Source organism: Pongo pygmaeus, chromosome 5, assembly GCF_028885625.2.
Source record: "Pongo pygmaeus isolate AG05252 chromosome 5, NHGRI_mPonPyg2-v2.0_pri, whole genome shotgun sequence".
Classification (NCBI taxonomy): Eukaryota; Metazoa; Chordata; class Mammalia; order Primates; family Hominidae; genus Pongo; species Pongo pygmaeus.
In genome coordinates, this window is record NC_072378.2 from 123,192,670 (window position 1) to 123,212,251 (window position 19,582).

Consider the following 19,582-nt stretch of genomic DNA (forward strand, 5'->3'; position numbering starts at 1 on the left):
GGAAAGAGGCCAGTAGTTAGGAGGGGAATGGGAGAGGGCTTTCTGGCTACTGACAATGCTTGGTTTCTTAACCTGGTTGGACACTTACATGTGTGTTTTCCTTGTAAGATAGAATTGAGCCATACATCTTTATTTTGTGCCCCTTTTTGTGCATATATTTTATTTAACAATAAAGGGAATAAAATGTTTTAAAAAGTAAACTACTTACTCTATTCATTTTTAATTTAGGCAGTAAACCAAACTTTTCTTTCTAGTTACTTGAAAACACCTGAAGTCCTTGATTTAATTATTTTTCCAATAATGCTTTAATTAATCCTTTTGTTTAGATAATTTATTCTCATATTCCAGTTCCTACATTACTTTGCATTAATTTGGCAAGGTAAATTAATATTGAATGAAAATCAAATGCTGTGATGTCATCTGAATAAACACCTTGTTTAATTTTAGATGCCTTCGTGTATTCATTTTGGTTTCAGAACTGAGTTCAAATGTATAAGTAGAGAGAGAATAACAGTATAATCACTAAAGATTTGTAAATATGATTTAAAACTCTTATATATACCTAACTGACCTACTCCAACAATCCTACTGGGTGATAGAGACTATTTCTATCATATGTAGATATGTTAAAATAAATCTATTTGAAGCAATTCTATTATTGATAAATAATAAATAATAAAAATGTCATCCTTCAACCTTCAATACTGGTCATATCATATTCTGGGCCAAAAAATACATTTTATTTTATAAATTCCCTTAAAAATATAGTCTAATATGTCCATCTCAGAGAACAAAATTAAGCAATTGTTTTTTCATCAAGGTGAAAGATCTCAGTTTTAACTTTACTTACAGGCTAACAAGTTAGCTGGCTATAGTTTCATGGATGCCGATGGAAGATGCAAAACTCCTGGCTTCGAGATAAAGGATTTTGTCACTCAGGCATAGCGGGCAGTATGAGCATCTGCATATCTTGCATTGACTGGTCCCCTGAGCTCTAATTCCCACAGATAGCTAAGAAAAGAGGATCAAGTGATACTGGCTTAGACAATGGGTGGCATTACAGCAGAATAGCTCTGAGTTTAGGGAATTCAAATAAGCCTGCCTACCTTTTGGTCAGGAGAGAGATATCACAGCTTTCAAGGCTTTGTTTCAGATGGAGGTACTATCTCTATCTTCCAATATCTTCCAAGACTATTTATTGTACAAATACCCTTGAAAAGACAGTCTAGAAAAAAGGGCAATTAGTGCCTTGCTCATAAGACAGGTAGAAACACAACAGATCCAGGGAGAATTGTCTCTCCATGTTGGTGATGACTAAAACTTCTTCATACAGTTGATATGAAACATAAATTTTCTTCAACCTTTAAAATATTAGAAAAAAATGATTTTTTTCAAATTTTTAAAAATGAGAACAAAAAATTTAACCGTTCACATTGCATTCAGAATGCTCGAGAAAGTCATAATCACTTAAAATCCTAGAAGGACCTTATATATAGTGCATATATATAACACACATATACACACACTTAAGTGGTTTATTTTCTGCCTTCCCCATGTAAAACATAAATTATTTGACAATAATGACTGTGTGTGTGTGTGTAATTTATTGTCTTATTTGGGTTCCTACATTAATTTGCATTAATTTAATTAATAAATGCCCTAGCTGTACCATACAATCCTTTTCCTTCTTTCTTTTTGTCAACACCATTGTCATGAGAAGAGCAAAAACAAGTGTGCCTGTATTTTGAGGGTTCTCATAGTCATCAACATTGAAAATGACAAGATAAGAAATGTCAAGATAAGAAAATGACAAAATTTGCTTATCTTCAAGACCACCTCCTATACACAGAATGCAGAAAAATGCCCCACACCTCGTGGAACTCAGTAAATATTAGTTGCATTGAATTAACTTCAATTCAAGACCCCATTCTACAGTTTTTAAAGTCAAAAGTTGCTCTTAGTAACATGCTTAGTAATATGTGCTGTGTTTTGAAAATAGAAAATATCCCTTTTCCTCAAATCCATAGATAGTCATATTAAGTGCAAGGACTCCTGTTTATTTATAATGATTCTCATATACAGATGCATACAACTGAAGGAAGGATGGTATGTGTTTCCAGAAATATTTGCTTTATGATAAGATATGAGTGAAGTTCCTATTTTTTCTTCCTTTGAGAATTATGTTTTTATTATCATTTACCCTAGTGCTCATTTTCATCCTCTTCAACAGAAATTTAGCAGGGAGACTGGTTGAAAAACTATTCATAGAAGTTCCTCCGGAGGCTTAATCATCAGTACATTGCCTTGGAACCACTCTGGTCTTTTCTAAATTAAATATCTCTGTCTACAACAAATGCGAAAAGTACAAAATGTTTCCGTACTCCTTCTACATCAAAATTGCCTCCTTTAGGAACGAGAAAATGCGTGTCAATGTGAATTACCGTCTACAACAGCTACTCTCCAGGCCGATATGGGGTCTTGCGCACAAAGGGCGAGAGAGGGGCGTGGGGAGGCTGGAAAGCATGGTTGCCCCGCCTGGCCCGGCAACGCCCGCTCAGCAGCCTGCTGAGGAGTGGGGACGAAGAGCAGCCTAAACTTAGGGCTCGGGATATTTCGATGCCACCCGAATTGCCGTCCTACCCCAACGAGGCAGGGAAAGGAGCGGAGCGCGCGCGCGAGCTGAGTGAGTGCTTACGTCGCAGCGAGATCTGTGCTGGGATAATTAGAGAGGAGTTGGGCTGAGCCGAGTCCTCTTTCAGCAGCAGCAGCCGGAGCCGCCGCCGCAGCCCGGTGGGGCGCCCCTGACTCAGACCGCTCGGGAGAGCCCCAGGAGAGGCCAGCGCCGCGCAGCAGCCGCCCCGCTGCGCCCACCTCCCCGGCTGCTCCCGGAGGGCGCACAAAGGCGGTGGCCGCCCGAGTGGCCTTCTCCATCCAGGCGTTCGTGTCCTCCTCCCCACCTTCTCTCCCGAAGGCGAAAATGGCAGGGCCAGGCGAGGACCTGGGACAGCGGTGGCCCTAGCCCTGCGATCCTCACCCCTCCTGCTGGGAGAGGCTGCGGGCTGCCCGCGGACGATGTGGCCGCGGCTGCTCCCGAGCGCATCTTCGGCCCGGGTCTCCGCCGCCACCCCTCTTCTCTGCTCCTTCCATCCCGCCCAGAGGAGTTGATGCCGCTGTCGCCGCCGCCGCCGCTGCTGAAGCCGCGGCTGATGGATGCCAGGGAGTGCCGCATTGCTTAGCGACCCCGCCTCCGGGTTTGCTGGTAGGAGCGGCTGCTCTTTCTTCTTTCTTGCTTTGGGGTTTTATAGAAAAGATAAGGACATCTTTATTTTATTCTCCACAACGTCCTCCCCTTCTCTTCGTTTTTGAAATGTGCATTCCCAGAGATATCCCCGGTCCCCTCCCTCCCCCTCCCCCCTTTTCTCCCACCCCGCTGCAAGTCCGTGGAAATGAAGGGCTAGAGGAAGGCAGAAGTTGGGGGTGGGGTTGGGGGAGCCCACGCTGGTACCAACGCCACCAGAACCCCTGCTGGTGCCTTATGAGATCACGGTGTATCTCAGACGGGAGGTGGGAAGGTGCGCTATCTGCAGAGTCTTCACCTAATTGGATCACAATAATCTTAAATAAATCACACAAATTTGTCTTTTAAAAATAGCTTCTTTGAATTAGTAGAGGGAGAAATAATCTCCTTTCTCCCCCCTCTTTCTCTCTGTCTCTTTTTCTTTCTGGCAGAGATGATCTCTCTCCGCCCTGGAGCTCAGCGCTGAAGAGCTACCTTATTATTAATCAGAATTTCCATCGCCACCCCTGGCAGGCGTATCCTTCAGCAGCGACCGCAAGAACATTCACAGTGCAGGGGCTGAGATGTGCGTGGGGGTTGTTTTTGTTACATCTTGGAAGAGAAGAGAAGAGGACAGTACCAAGATCAGAAACACCCGTGCTAGGTGGAATTAGGGGTGATTTGTTAGGGAAGAGAAACGACAAGAAGAGGAGTGCGGAGCCCTTCAGGGATTCACATCTCTTTAAAGGAAAGGGAAGAGGGAGCCAAAGTGGGGTGTTGTATTTTAGGGGGCGGAGGAAGAAGTTTACACCCCCCAGCCCCCCAGCAAAGCTGGGGGAAAGCAGGAGCAACAGGGCACTTGATTGGACACCAAGATTATTAATTTCCTGTAGGGGAGAGGAAGCAGGCAGCAGGAGGTCTGGGGGCTGGAGTCTGGTGGTGGCAAGGGCCAGGTTTGCTTTGGGACAGTCAACAAGGGGTTCTGAGGGAAACCTCGGGGATAGGCAGAACAATGACTCATTTGCAAGCCGGTCTCTCCCCTGAGACCCTGGAGAAAGCTCGCCTGGAGCTCAATGAAAACCCAGACACGCTGCACCAGGACATCCAGGAGGTGAGAGATATGGTCATCACCAGGCCGGACATTGGCTTTCTGCGCACGGATGATGCCTTCATCTTACGCTTCTTGCGGGCTAGGAAGTTTCATCACTTTGAGGCCTTCCGCCTCCTGGCGCAGTACTTTGAGTACCGGCAGCAGAACCTGGACATGTTCAAAAGCTTTAAGGCCACCGACCCTGGCATCAAGCAGGCACTGAAGGATGGCTTCCCTGGGGGCCTGGCCAATCTGGACCACTATGGCAGGAAGATTCTAGTCCTTTTTGCTGCCAATTGGGATCAGAGCAGGTAAATCCTAAATCCAAACTTGTATTCTCCTTTTACTCTCCCATTTTCCAGAATTTACCCCGAGTAGTGTCATAGCTTTGTAGATTTGATATTTTTGTTTATTTGGCTTGGAGAAAAGAGAGACAAACCAGGAGATGAGTTTTTGGTGGGCATCCTGGGAAGGGAGGAGGGCTTGTATTTTTACTTTTAAAACTTACTTCACTAACACTCACTTTCTACTGCAGCTTTAAGGTGCTACCTTAACCACATTATTGCAGGGAGATTTAAATCACTTAACTCGTAAATAAAGCTTCTCTATATGTTTCACCTTCTGAAAAAGTTTATTGGGCTGGATAAACCAGTATGAAAATGGGGACAACTTCTCGTCCTTCTTCCTAAAAAAATTCTTAAACTAGACCCATCATCATGGTCATCATCATCATCATCATCCTCTCTCTGGTACTGACGTTTTATCTTTTAAGCATAGCCTGGTGTTCGACCAAAAGCAAGTAGTTTTGTTGCTTGGAAAGTTCTCTGCTTGGTGATGTGTAGAAGAAGGAATAATATGATGTGTTCCCTTCAATGAAAGGAAGAGTTGCATCCTCTGTGGCTGAGCATGCCTGCTGACACTGAAAATGTACACTGACTGGTGTATGTGTTCTACACCTGCCACTAATCTAAAGAATCTGTTTCCTGTCTCATGTGATTTTTCATCTTTTGGAAAGAAGTGGAAAATATTCTGATGTGTCAGTTGGTGGACTTTTTGAGCTCATGTGCTACTTAATAGAGAAGAAATAATATTCTTTTTATCTACATTATTATAGAAAAATGTAGACAATGACACTTCTCTGTCCTCCATGAGAACTGTTTTCTCAGACTGAAAGATATAAGAAATTATAAAAGGCTCTTGTGTAAGGTAGTTTGAATTAAGTTCAAAGTTAAATATATTTCATGGGACTTAAAATGCTACCAGAGCTATGAATCATAAGAAGCTGCTTGTTAAAACATTGGTGTATTTTTAGTTCTGTGAATGGTGACTTTCAATGCATCTGGTTGGTTTAAATTATCTCTAGAGCCATCGTACAAGACATTTACAGTTACCAAGAGGGCTTATGGATCATAGAGATTTCCAGGTAGGCTTCTGAGTCTTGGTATCTTAGAATGTAAATTAATATTTTTAATTATTTTTTCTCTCATTTTATTGTGATGTTTTCCCTGTAATTCTAGGTTGAGAATCACTCTGATTTTTTTTAGGCAAATAGAAAGACAAACTACTACCTGAAGATTCATAATGCTAACAAACTCATACAGAGTTAGCCATTCAGAGGGAATGGAGTTTTGTTACTTATTTTGGCCAGTTATAGAGATGTTATTTCACTTTTTATCAGGTAGCTTAAAATTTTAAAGAATTACAACGTTTTATCCATTGACCACAATTTTTGTTTAAAAATGTTTTCTTTTCATCATGAAAGTACATTGTAGGATCATGCAAATCAATGACTGTGTATAACAAAACTGAAAAATTTTATTCAAGGAAAAAACTAATATTCTGTATGTCAGATTGGAACTTTGTTAATTGAGCTGTAGTGAAATGGAAACTGGAAATTTTATATTTATATAAATCTCGAAGTCTGTTAGAGATACCATTATGGAGGCAGATTGCATTCAGAGAGGCATACATATATATCAGACCTATTTTCACTAATTTCTATAAGTGAACTAATATTCATAATGATTTGTAAACCTAATTAAGATGAAAGTCACTTATAGTTTTCATATATATGAGAAGGTGATAATTCTGAATTTATTAAAGACACTGGGTTTTAGTTGTCTATCTCATGCTTCCACATAAAGGGCAGATAACTAGTAATCAAATTCTTTTTCCCTAGAAATCTATAATGGAAAGGGAGTTAATAATTGGTATATAGAATTATATTTCATTAGACTTACACATAATCTTAAATACTAAAATGTTGTGTATTAGAACAAAATGAGAAGCTGTGTTCTGTAGAAATACCCTGTCAAGATGTCTAGACTTGTAATTATGAATTCTATTTCTATGTTGGAAATAAACAGGCATAATCAAGAAATTATAGCACATCAAGGTGAAAAGGTATACAAGTGATTTAGAGCTTAGTCAAAATTTCAGTCGAGTTTCTTCTTACATTAAAAAAATAATAATTCCCTCTTCTTCCCCATCTTCCTTTTATCCCAAATCTACATAACCCAATGACAGGGACTAGTAGACAAACAGATCTGTCATCTTTGCACCCTCTATAAACCTTTATCACTGGAGCATGTGCATAAAAACTTCCTTGGCTCCTGCTCTGAAACTCAAAGGACAGCTGCCTTTCTGCCAATGCCAGGATGTTACCAACCCTTCTCAGCCTGAATCCCTTTCCTCTACCCCGAAGGCTCCTTGACTCCTACAGAAGTCTGCCTCTTTCCCTAGGTGTTTAAGTTACTATTATTGCTCTGTTAGGTGGATAATGTCATGTGCTAGTTTCTCTTATCCCTCATCCCTCCTCTGTTCTGTGAGTGAGATGTTTGTTCTCACCTTCCAGGCCCTGATCCCGCCAATCCAAAGCTACCTGGATTTCTCCAGAAGACTGCATGTCTGAAAATAATCCTGGCAACATTCTTTGAGTTGTTAAGTGAATCACCTGGCTTTCAACAACTTTCTTAAAAAGTAGCCTGTTTTAAAGAAACAGTGTGTGAGAAGTGTAGATGATTACATAGGTCAATTCTAGAAATGAGACAGAAGAAAATGCCTCAGTTTATTTGGAAAGCAGGTTATTTATAACTTTCCAACTACAAAAGGAAAAACAAGATTTTATGAATTTTGAAACAATTCGTAAAGGCCCCCAACAGAATTGATCTAACAAAAAGACTGTCATGTTATTATATTTAGTACAGCACTTGAACCAGAGTAGATGCTCAATAAATATTTGAGTTGAATTGAGTTATGCATTTGTATAAAAAGAATTCTGAGTAGAGATTTATTTGATATACGCTTTCTCCTATATCAAATTTGTAGGACAGTTTTCTATGCTCCTCAGGACACTGAAAACAGTAAAAGCGTGGAGACAGTGACTATAAATAAAATAGGATCTGTTTCTGCTGCAATATAGTGTAGCTTAGTTTTAGGTTATTGTAAAGAATTGGATGATTTCCAAAGCCTTTTTGAGAGACATGGCATCGTTAAGAAGACTAACGTAAAATCCTAATATTTACAGTATGCCCACCTTCTAACAAATCTAAAAAAAAATGGAAATACTCAAATGTCAAAATGACTTGCAGTGTGGCCTGTGGGTCTTCCAAAAAAGAATAGGGCAAGCCCAGATGACCTGTTACATTTATTGAGCTGTACGTTGGAAAAGATTCATATAATTTTATCTCGTTTTAGATTGCCTTACATAATTTCTGACAACAAAAGTAAATGCCATGGAATTAAAAACAATTTGACTGTTACATGGCATCACAAAGATGCCTTCGTCCTCCATGTATTGCGTATTGTTTTCCTTCCTAAATGATAGTGACCCGCTTAGGACTCAGCACATACCTTCAAATGGTTCGCAGGATCTTATCAACACAGTGTGAGGATAATGTGCCGTAAAGCTAGCAGAGGTAACACTGCTGGAGAAAAGGAAGCTTGGAAAGAAAGTACATGGCATTTTAGGTCCTAGAGCGTGCAAGCATGTATCTAAGAAATTGAAATCCACTGTCACATAATTGTTGGAGATATTCATGAGTGCAATTGTGTCACCTGAAACATAATGATGATAGGAAGTGTCAGAGTTCACCTGTAAGTTGTCAGCCTGCAAGTCATATTTATTTCTCATTAGAAGTATATACTTCACTATACTTTAGTACAGCAAACAACCATTTATCTGGAATATGGTTAATAGTCATTAGAAACAGTAATTCTCAGTAATTCTCTGAACTTTAGTATAGCAAACAACCATTTATCTGGAATCTAGTTAATGGCCATTCAAAAACAAACACAGTTAGAACCAAAATGATTCTTAGTATGGTGGCAATCCAGAAAGCACTGAAGCACTGGCCACATTGCATGGTCTTTGGCTTATCATAGTGGACATTGATTACCACTTACAGTAGTGAAGCTCTGGAAGGGGCAGAAAACTGATTGGTCAGACATTGATATGATCCTCTAACTTATCCTGGAATTTGCCCAAAAAACTTGTCAGTTTGCTCCTATTGTGTGGCTTTTTCATACAAAAGCAAACATTGTATGAATGGTTCCTATTTTGATTTATTGATTTGATTTATTGAATGGATGCTATTTTGATTATTTGAATTATGATTATGCTTACATTTACTAAAATAATACGGCCAGTGTTCAGAATAGAAGGTTATGGTGATGATAACTTACAATTTAAAACATAGCCATAGACTACACAGATGTGCATTAATGCCAGTCACAAAGCTTCGCTGATCTCTGGAATTGTACTAAAAATAAGAAAATAAAATAAAATAAAGTAAAATGAACAGGAATAGATTAAAACAGTCCAGGGCAATTATCCAGATAATTATGGAGAAATATTTTTACTCAGCAAAAAAAAAAAAAGCAAAAAAATAAGAAGTTTAATTTTTCAGCTTAATTTTTCAAGAATTCTTTTCTCAGTTTATTAACATATTAAATAATTCCCAGCTTTTTGCTTCACATTGTCATACCTACTGGCAGAGTCTGGAGTCTAGGAGTCCTTTTCGTAAAAATTCCGGAGGCATGGCTTTGCTGTCTTTTGGTTGGATACTGGTTAGGGCAAAACCACAAATGGCAGATATGTATTCCATGGGACTTCTGTCCCAGCAGAGCTTCCATCTTGCTTCCTTTCAGGGAAACTCTTTTAACAAATCCTCTGCTAACTGCAACTTATTCCAAACTATACTCTTGGTACATATCATGGCAAATAGGGGAGGAATAAAGTTGTCCTGAGAAATGTTGGAGGAATACTGTGATGCATCTCTGCAAAAATAGGACAGTCTCCAAAAACTGGGGCAATTATGAAATAATTAGTAAAATAATCCCAAAATAACAGCAAAGACTACAAGTGCCAACCTTCAGTAGGACGTTGACTAAGTCTGGCCTGAGCCAAGCTATTTTCATGTTTCAAAATCAACTTTAAACAAGGTCGAGAAGCAAAGGACTTGAGGTTACTACAGTGTCCTGAAAGGATGCCTCAAAAGAAATGTTTAAAGATATTTTAAAACGTGAGCCAATAGTTAGTATATTAACAAGTTATCCTTAGTAAATTAATACATCTCCTCCTTTCTGTGGGAAATATTAAATTCTCTGACTTTACTGAGGGCAGGTACATCTATTTCACTATCATAGTAAGTGGCTATTACACTATTATCGTAACATGAAGGAAAGGATACTCCTGTATGTGGGATCCTTATGATACCATATGACAAACTGAGTGATTAATATTTTGGTCAAATTAATTGAAAAAAAATACACTTTGGTTGAGAATTTGTTATGTACATAGCATGTTAGTAGGTGCTGGGGGCAAATAAAGACACATACTTTGTACTTTAAGCGATATGTAACCTCTCTGGGAAGAAAAAACATGTAAATCTGAGTAACTGTCAGAGGTCATATGCAGCTAATGAGGATACTGTTTACCAGTGCTAGAAATTGGGGACAGGTGGGCAGCTATGGGCTACTAAGTGTTGTGTAGGAAAGACATTGCCTGCTTGGTTAACTGAATTCAACATTTATTGTTCCATTTTATTCATTATTCATTTTAAAATAATTCTACTGTGTGTATTGTAGCAATTAAGTACTTCACTCATGATCATACAACTGGTAAGTGAATTAGTCGCTTTTCTGTGTGTGTGTGTGTAGACAGTTACCAACCTAAATCTAGGGAAAGGCAAATATGTAGAAAAATCAAATTCTGTTAATTAAAGATAATTCCATCTATGGTTTAGAAAATCTCGATTAAATATAACAGAACAGGCAATTAGGAACAGAATGTTAAGATGGACGAATAAACTTTCTGAAGTCAAAGACTTTACTAACTAGATGTTTGCTTAGAGTACTTGGCCCTGATAAAAAGAGTTGCCTTTCTGATGTGTTTGTATTCTCCCGGCACAATTCTGTTTTATTTTATTTTATTTTTTGGTGGCAATAGATGCAAAAGTTTTTTCTTTACCCATCTTCTTCAAAGGAAGACGTTTTGCCCATAGATGTTTCATTTCCAACAATTCTCTTGTTCTCACTCACCTACATTCCCACAGCAGTAAAATTAAAGCAAGGCTCAGACATCTAATCTTCTGTGCTCAGTAATACAAGCCAGACAGATGAAATTTCAAGAGTTCATATTTATTCCAGGGATTGTAGATTTAGCCATTTCTTATTCTGAGTCCTAAGGATGTCTTATTGCTTTTCCTCCACCAAAGCTCCCTATTGTGGTGAGGCTGGAGAGTGCCAGGATATTGACTTCCTGATCTCCTATTTTCTGACATATATATTATGCTACCATGAAAAAGCAGACCAGGCCAGGCACGGTGGCTCACGCCTGTAATGCCAGCACTTTGGGAGGCCAAGGCGGGTAGATCACCTGAGGTCAGGAGTTGGATACCAGCCTGGCCAACATGGTGAAACCCCGTCTCTACTAAAAATACAAAAATTAGCTGGTCCTGGTGGCAGGCGCCAGTAATCCCAGCTACTTGGGAGGCTAAGGCAAGAGAATCACTTGAACCTAGAAGGTGGTGGTTCCAGTGAGCTGAGATCGTGCCATTGCACTCCAGCCTGGGCGACAAGTGCAAAACTCCATCTCCAAAAAAAAAAAAAACAAAAAACAAAAAACAAACAAACAAAAGACCAATTATCTATTCATCAAACTCTGTTCTGAGTAGGAGGCACCATGGAGAGGGAAAGAGCATTGGTCTGTGTGGTATTAGAAAGATTTGGCTTCAAATCTAGGTTCCCCATTTTTCCTAAGGTGATTTAAAGCAAACTGTTTAATTTTCTCTGAGACCCTCTGTCCTCATCTGTAAAATAATAAGAACAAATCCAGCTCAGAGATTTTGCAATTGTTTTGAGATTAAGGTAATGCATTTGAAATTGCTTTGGATATCTTAAACTATTACCCAGATAGACATATTATTATTATTACCACTCAGTAATATAAAACACCAAGAAGGCTTCATCAGCTTTACCACTAACAATACCCTGAGGCATTAATAAAGGTAATTCTTCTCCTTTTTTCCCCTCCCCTAGCACCTTCTACTATGAAGTGCTTCAGACAGTAGAAAATGTGGCTTAATGAAAACTGAGGGGTGGGGGAAGCCTTAATAAAGAATTTAATAATGGCTGATTGATTTAGTGACAAAGAGAAATTGCTGGTGTTATGCTGCTCAATGCGATGCCAAGATGCTAGTTTTTTCTTGTCATGCTGAAAAGGTTGAAAAGTAGAGGGACATGACCTATTTGTCATTAAGTTGATCTTTGCACTGATTGAAAGCTGTGGTAGGGGAGGAGATGCTGAGAACCCCAGCAAAGAAGCGTGGGTCAGGTAGTCACCAAAAAAATTGCATGGCCAGAGGCAGGAGAAGAAGCTTCTCTGATCTAAAAAACTGAGGGGGCTCCTGGTTGCAGGCAGGGTGCCACCCCTCCACAGTGTGGAAGGACAAGGCTCTTGTCCTCTTTCTGGTCCAGGAGCATGTTTTGTATTGGGCTGACAGGGAAGCCTTAAGTGAATGTTATATTTAAATGATGCCATTATGGCACTTTGATGACTGTTGTAGGTAAAATAAACAGCGTGGTCTATGCCCTTGGGAAATAGTTTTAACATATATTACTGTGCACCCACAGTGTGCAGCACACAGTATTTGGTGCTGAAGATAGAAAGTGGTATCAAACAGTGAAAGAGTTTTTAAGCTAAGCTTATATGTCTGGGGCCATAGAACAAACACTGAAGCACTATAATTTCAGAATACGAGAGAGAGGGAGCTGAGGTCTCCAGCAGGTAGAGACAATCTTGCAGAGCAGGGAAAGCTGGTGGTGGGCCCAGAGAAGGGTAGAACTTAGGTGAGGTGAAAAGGAAGGGGAATGTTCCCCTAGATTTAAATGAACGTAAAGCATCGGAGTGTACCAGCTTGTTGGGGGTTGAATATGACAAGACCTTGACGGCTGGGGTGAGCCTATGCATGGGTGTACAAAACAAGAAGTATGGTTATTAAGGGAATGGTGCAGTTTTGAAAGAGCCATGGGGGAGTGGTGTTGTGTGCAGGACAATTTTTCAGGCCAATTAATGTTTTAGGACAATTTATCTCACAATAGAGGGTAGGCAAGATTTCTGGAAGAGAAAGATGGGAGAGAAAGAAAAAGAGACACAAGTGCCATTATATTAGGAAATAAAGCTAGGACTCTAGTAGAAAGAGTTAGATGCCAAAGATGTATAAATATATAAAAGACAAAAAAATATTTAGGACTTGGTGAATAAATGTAGAGGGAGAAGGAAAGGGAATATTTGAGAATGATTCTTCATTAATTGATTAATGTAGGCAATCCCAGAGGAAAATGGGAGACACTAAATTGAGTTACACTAATATACTTCAGGTAGCAAGGAGTCACTAAGGTGCTGATATTCAGATGGCAACTAGAAAGATGAGGATGTTGCACAGGACTGACACTAGCTCTGTGGATATCAAGCCATCACCAATGTATTGGCCAAGGGGATGAGTGCATGATTTGGTAACTCCAGGAGATACTATATGATGACAGCAGGGGAACAAAGTCTTATTTCTACATTTGGATGATAGCAGCAGGGAACCAAAGATGAAAGATAACAGACTGACCAGAAAAGTGGAAAGAAAAAAAGTTCAATGCAGCATCACAGAACCAAATAGAAGAGTTTTAACAGCAATGATCGCAGAAAATATTTATGGTTTCTATTATATGTCAAGTACTGTTAGAAACTTTACATATATTATTTTGTTTCATTTTGTCCTCACAACAATTCTATGAAGTTAAGATTAAGTGGTTAAAAAGTACAAAAAGCAAGTATAGAATATGTGATTGTTGAAAAGCAAAAGTCATACAATTGTAGAAGTCACAGAAGTTAACATTTATTGTTTGCTATGTGCTACCCATTGGGCTAAGTATTGTTCATTCTGTCCTATGAGGTAACTATTATTATCATCATTTTCAAAACAGAAAATGGAGACTTAGAAAAGTTCAGTAACTTCAAGGTGTGTGAGACCAAGCTGAGATTAGACAAATAATCAAGGATCCCCATTTTATTTTGTATTTGTTAATAGCTGTGAGTTTTACTTTAAAAAAGGCTTTTAAGTTACATAAACATGCCCCAAATAATTAATTCATGAATATATATCCTACTGTGCAAGGAAGACTGATTTCATAACTGAAAAATTTCAAGAGGGATTAGATATTTTCCTTCTGATTGCACAGGTAGTACATAGTTGCTATGGGTATTAAAGTCTTCTCCATATGTTGCTTATGTGTTCTAGCAGCTTTTATTCTTTTCAAGAGCAGTATTCTACATAGTCTAGTGTCAGTTGTAAAATTTCTTATTGATGTCATGATTTCTTCTTACTATATGCTACGCAGCATTCTTTTCACAAATTCAAATTTTACTTAATGCTATTTTGAGAAGCACAATCAGGAGTCAAGAGCTGCAATAATGTGCTAGTTTTTATTTATAGCTTTCTTTCAGCATACAAGAGAAGAATAACAATGGTGGAACTCACACAATTTCAATGTAAACCCCAAACATGAACAAGTAGAGTATTTCATTGTAGTGACCTCTAATTTGTAAATTATAACAGTTAAAATAATTTTAAAAAGGAGAATATGGCAGGAGTCCTGAAGAGATAAAATTCATAGATGCTACATTTCTTTGGAAGATATTTTACAGATTCTGGCAAGATCCTGTGTAGTACTGTTCTGCTGAGGAATAGCCTGCTGAGCTGCTAATGGTAATAATGTGAGATGTTTGACAATAGACGACTGGAGTTAAGTCAAGAGTGGTTTTGACTTGCCCATTGAATGGAGTTAGCTAGTGTATTTTTATGTTTCTTTTTCTAAACTTCTAAATTAATGTAATTCTTTAAAAAATCATTTGATTCTCTTCTTGAAGCCAGATATTGAATTAAAAAAGTGGTTAGACTTACTCTTGAAAATTTTGCAAACCTACTTTTCTTCATTGCTGATTTTGGGATTTGCCTTATATTATTTCCTTTGGAGTAATGATATTTGTATCAACGTTTATCTTGATTTTGAAACAGTTTAGGAGAACCATACTTCAAGTGTGTTATTTAAAACACATTGCCTCTTGTTTTCAGTCCTTACTGGTACCCTGATTAATTTTTACCACATACAATGTATCATCCTTCCAAAGCTGATTTCAAATTTAAATTTTGTTTAATGGCATTTTGATATTAATGCTATTTGATTTCTTATGGATAACGTAAGAATGGTCAACCTCATAATGAGGGAAACCTTTGAAGTTGGACTTTTTGAATTCTTAACTTTCTTCACCATGATATTATTATGAATTTCAGAAATTAAAACTTTTTTTTTTTTTGGTGGGGGTCTGAATTTCAACCAGAAATACAGTCTTCCTGCTCCAACCTTCCAATGCCTGTGTTTATAGGTTTCAGGTCCTGACAGTGTGTCAGGCCATTATGTTTAAAATGGAGGTAGGCCAGCCATAAAGGGACTTTTAAAGGTGTTCACCCACACATGTTTCAGAGATTTAATAACAAATACATAGTAGAGCTCTATAAAAAGTTTTATTATTTTATATATTCAGGTAGTTTTTTGGATGCTGTATCCCTAGGCCTTTTGACTTTTGCCTTTTATAATAGTAATAGCCTATCCTAAAGATTATAATTTCTGATTTATACTCTGCCTAGTAATCTATATCTATGCTTATCATTCTAACAAAAAGTATGCTATGTGTGTATTCCAACCAACATTTACTGAACACCTGTTTATACCTAGAACTGTGAAAAATTGTACAAATGTTTTCACCTGAGTCATCTCTTTGATGACTCTCTGGTGCTGCCCCCAGCCCTCCCCCAAAACACAGCCAATGAGATAATGAGAATAGCATGAGATAGGGACAGTTAACTGATCCTCAGAATTATAAATCAGCGACATATCCAGGACCATATGGCTAATGAGGCGCTGGGCAGAGATTGCATCTTGAAGTCTTCTGACACCATGCCCTGTGCTTGATTAATGCTAGGATTCTAAACAAGATTCTGTTCCCAACTGCTGATTTTACAGGTGAAGAAATGAGGTCCTGAAATGGTGAGAAATTGCCTGAAGTTCTAATGTTAATTATTCTTTCCTTTCTGAACTACTATGCTTTCTCCTAGCACATCCAAGTGTTTTTAGAAGTAAAAATAGACATACTCCCTCATATATCTTCACTGTATCATACTGCCTTCCTAACGAACTCATCATTTCCACTAAATGGGAATGATTTCGACTCCTAATCCACTCCCCTCCCCATCCTGCCTCTTCCCTGAGGTCCAGATCTCTTTCTCTAGCTATTCCTGAAATCTCTCCTGAGTGTGTCCGGAGAAAAAAAATTAAAATGCAAGGTGTATAAAAATTGAAATTGTTAACATCTTCCATAAAATTTCTGACTCCTCTTAAAGTGCTGAGATTTCTAGGGATTCCCTTTTTAGAATAATTATCTGATATTTCTCTTAGCTCTGACTGCATTACCTCCTTCACTTCATTGAACTTAGAGTCTATATGCTTTTAATTCCAGAATTTTCAGTTTTGAGCTCTCCCCTGAGTTTAGGATCCATTTTTTTCAGAAGCTTGCTTGATATACCTCTCTGGATATACTACATGTTTCTCAAATACAATAAGTTCTATTCAAAACTTTGTATTTGCAGCCATTTCCAACAGTATCCTATTTATGTGTTATTGATATTGATTAAAAATTTTACTATGTATTCAGGCTCTGAAGCTAAAATATGTGTCATTTTTTACTCTTCCCTAATTTCAGTCCTCAGATTGTCACAGTATAACAAGATTGTCTAAAATACCACTCAAATTTGGCTTCTTATTTTTGTTCTTAGTTCCGTTGCCTCCATTGAAGCAGTGTCTTAATCTCCAACCAGTGTCTTTCTACTCTAGTCAAGTCCCTTTCACAGTAATATAAAGAGCATTTATTGGGTTACTGGAATGTTCCAGGAACTAGCCTGCTAAGGTGAAAAGCAGAAAACAAAACAAAACAAAAAAAAGATCCAGCCCTTGAATTAGGATGGCTTGTATTATTGTAGGTAAATTTCCATGACTTTTCTCACTTTTATTTATATTTGTCTCCTTCTCTTTCTATCCCTCCCACCTTTCCTTTTCTTTATGATACAAACTCAGTACAAGTAATTTGTATTGAGTAACTTTTATTAATAGCTGTCATGTACAGTGTTTTCATTTATTGATGAGACTCACTCAAATCTCATTCTCGGTTTTTTCAAATACGAAGATATGAAATGTCAGTATTACTGAAGGCATTCTTGAACCACTTAAAATGTGTGATGCCTAGTTTTGGGTTAGTTGAATGAGATTTTAGAAAATCATAAGAAGGCCTGGAGGTAAACTAAATGATGATAAAATATGAAAAAGCATTTCCATTTGTTTGGGCAGAATACATGTTAAATTCGATTATGTTCTTGGAGTACATATAAATTAAACCTCTTCCTAAAATAGGTTTTTAAACAAAATTATTTCCTTAAGATTCTGAAGGTATTTTAAAGTGAATTTTTAGTGTGTTAGAAAATATTTTATAGCTTTTTGGAAAAGTGGTTGTCAGACCTAATTTAGTACTTTTCTGTTGCCGATAGGTACACACTGGTGGATATTTTGCGTGCCATCTTACTTTCTTTAGAAGCCATGATTGAAGATCCTGAGCTTCAAGTGAATGGGTTTGTTTTGATCATAGACTGGAGTAACTTCACTTTCAAGCAAGCCTCTAAACTCACACCAAGTATGCTACGATTAGCTATTGAAGGCCTGCAGGTAGGATATGGAAATTACCTACTTCCTTGGTCTCTTGTGTTTGACTTCTCTTGTCTAATGTGTTAGAATGAAGAAATGTCTTACTTACAGAATAACAAAAACAAAAAAAATTTGTAGTTGTTGAGCACAAAAGTTAAAATACTAACTGAAGAAAGGATTATAGAAGAAACGCTGAAGGAAGAGAGTTTGTGACACTAGTACAGTGCTCCCTGTCTAAACATAAATACAGGTAATGAGCTGAGATTTTTAATCTGAAAATCAGAACAAGCAACATTTTTTAGATTGTAATGATTAGCTATTTAGGCTTGTTTTTGTTTCTCTTTTGTGTGCCTATTAATTAGCTAAATGTTTTCTTCATTATTTCATTTAACCTGGTGAATTTGGGATATGATCAGCAATATGTTCAACTGTTGGAAAGTCAATCAATATGTTTTTTGGTCTCTAAGATGCAAAGATCATCTCTCTGAAATTTTCTTTAGACTTCATTGGGTTTTTTTGTGAGTGGAAGGGGCTGTCACATGGAATTTACATAGGAATAGTGCTTCTTCCAGTGAATAATGTTTAACTACTTGGGAATTAGAAGATGGGAAACATATTATTATTTAGTGGTCTGTCATAAACCTGCTATTGTCAAGTTGCTTTTAACTTCCAGGGTGTTCTTCTATTCTCTCTCTTTGCTTTATGCTACTTTGTGTACAATACTTATGGAACTGAATTTAAACTTCTAAAAATATTTGCAAGTTAGTCCTTGAGTGATGTCATTCATTAGACTGGGGCATCAATGTTGAGTAAGCCCAAGTCATCTACATTTTTACTCATTAGCAATTTCTGACTGCATCTATACACACCTAAATTGATAACTGCTGACCTCTTAAAAGTGAGCAACTTTTCCAGGCGCTGGAAATCTTTGATTTCTGCCTCTGGACTGAATAAGACACACTGATGTTTCTTCTCCGTATAGGTTTTTCCTGATGTAGGCTTCGTGACTTGCTCTTGGTGAGACAGCCTTGCTCCTCTCTTATCTTAAACAATGCTTTTTAAAAACCTCCACAGGGACAGTTAATACAGGATGGTAGAGAGCATAAGATAATGCATGTTTGGAAATGTGTATATCATATAGAATCAGTCCTAACTCTGCCCTTTTTCCAGCAATGTATATGGTATTCTTCAGTTTGTGAACAAGATTGGTTACCACCCACTATGTTACCTAACACAGAATGGTAACCTAGCCTTTTATAATTGTTATCCCTATTTAACCTGTGTCTTCTCTCTGCACTAGAGCTAGGCTAGGCCTTCAGCTCATGAAGGACTGGAGAACTCATGTTTTTTTTTCCCAAGAAATTAAAAAAAAAAACACTTCAAGAATAGACTCTTGCTATTTTCCAACCTGCTTTATGGAATCTTTTAATAATACTGTGATAAGTCATTGCAGGAGAACAAACTGACAATTTGGAGATGTTTGGGAACTTCCTTGTTAGCTGTAACTACTATCAGAAGTTCTTTAAGTGCTACCTGTGAACACCACAGGAACTACACTCAGATGAAACCTCTGTGTTTATGTCTAGTGAAGGAAATAATCCCATTCACTGCATGGACCTGTAATGGCTGCACATTTGGAGCTGCCTTCTCTCTGTTCCCCACAAATATCTCAGCCCCTTTCTCCTTTTTCCCAGGACACAAGACAGAGTAAGAAGGGTTGATTCCTCCTAATTTCCAATTAAGAAGCCACTTAAGAGAAGAAAGCTCTTCCTGGGAATAGATTTGATGTGTTACTAACCTTTAAACTCATTTTTATTTTAAGTTCAAATTGACTTTTTAATGCTATATAATTACATCTATACCTATGTCTGTGTCTGTATCTGCGTCTGTGTCTACTATATGTATATCTAAAA

General features: G+C 37.9%; 1 protein-coding gene across 2 annotated transcripts in view; it reads left to right on the plus strand.

The window, feature by feature from the left end:
• Positions 1-2,585: 2,585 nt before the first annotated feature.
• The window catches only part of CLVS2 (clavesin 2), a 70,244-nt gene continuing 53,247 nt past the window's right edge, over positions 2,586-19,582 (plus strand). Inside the window, exons 1-3 of one of the 2 annotated variants that reach the window (XM_054493007.2) lie at positions 2,586-2,683; positions 3,730-4,678; positions 17,516-17,690. In XM_054493007.2, coding sequence (XP_054348982.1) covers positions 4,290-4,678; positions 17,516-17,690 — 564 coding nt within the window. In that variant the 5' untranslated portion in view covers positions 2,586-2,683; positions 3,730-4,289. Of the gene's footprint in view, positions 2,684-2,722; positions 3,260-3,729; positions 4,679-17,515; positions 17,691-19,582 lie in introns of those variants that run through there. The other variant, XM_054493006.2, reaches the window with a different exon arrangement.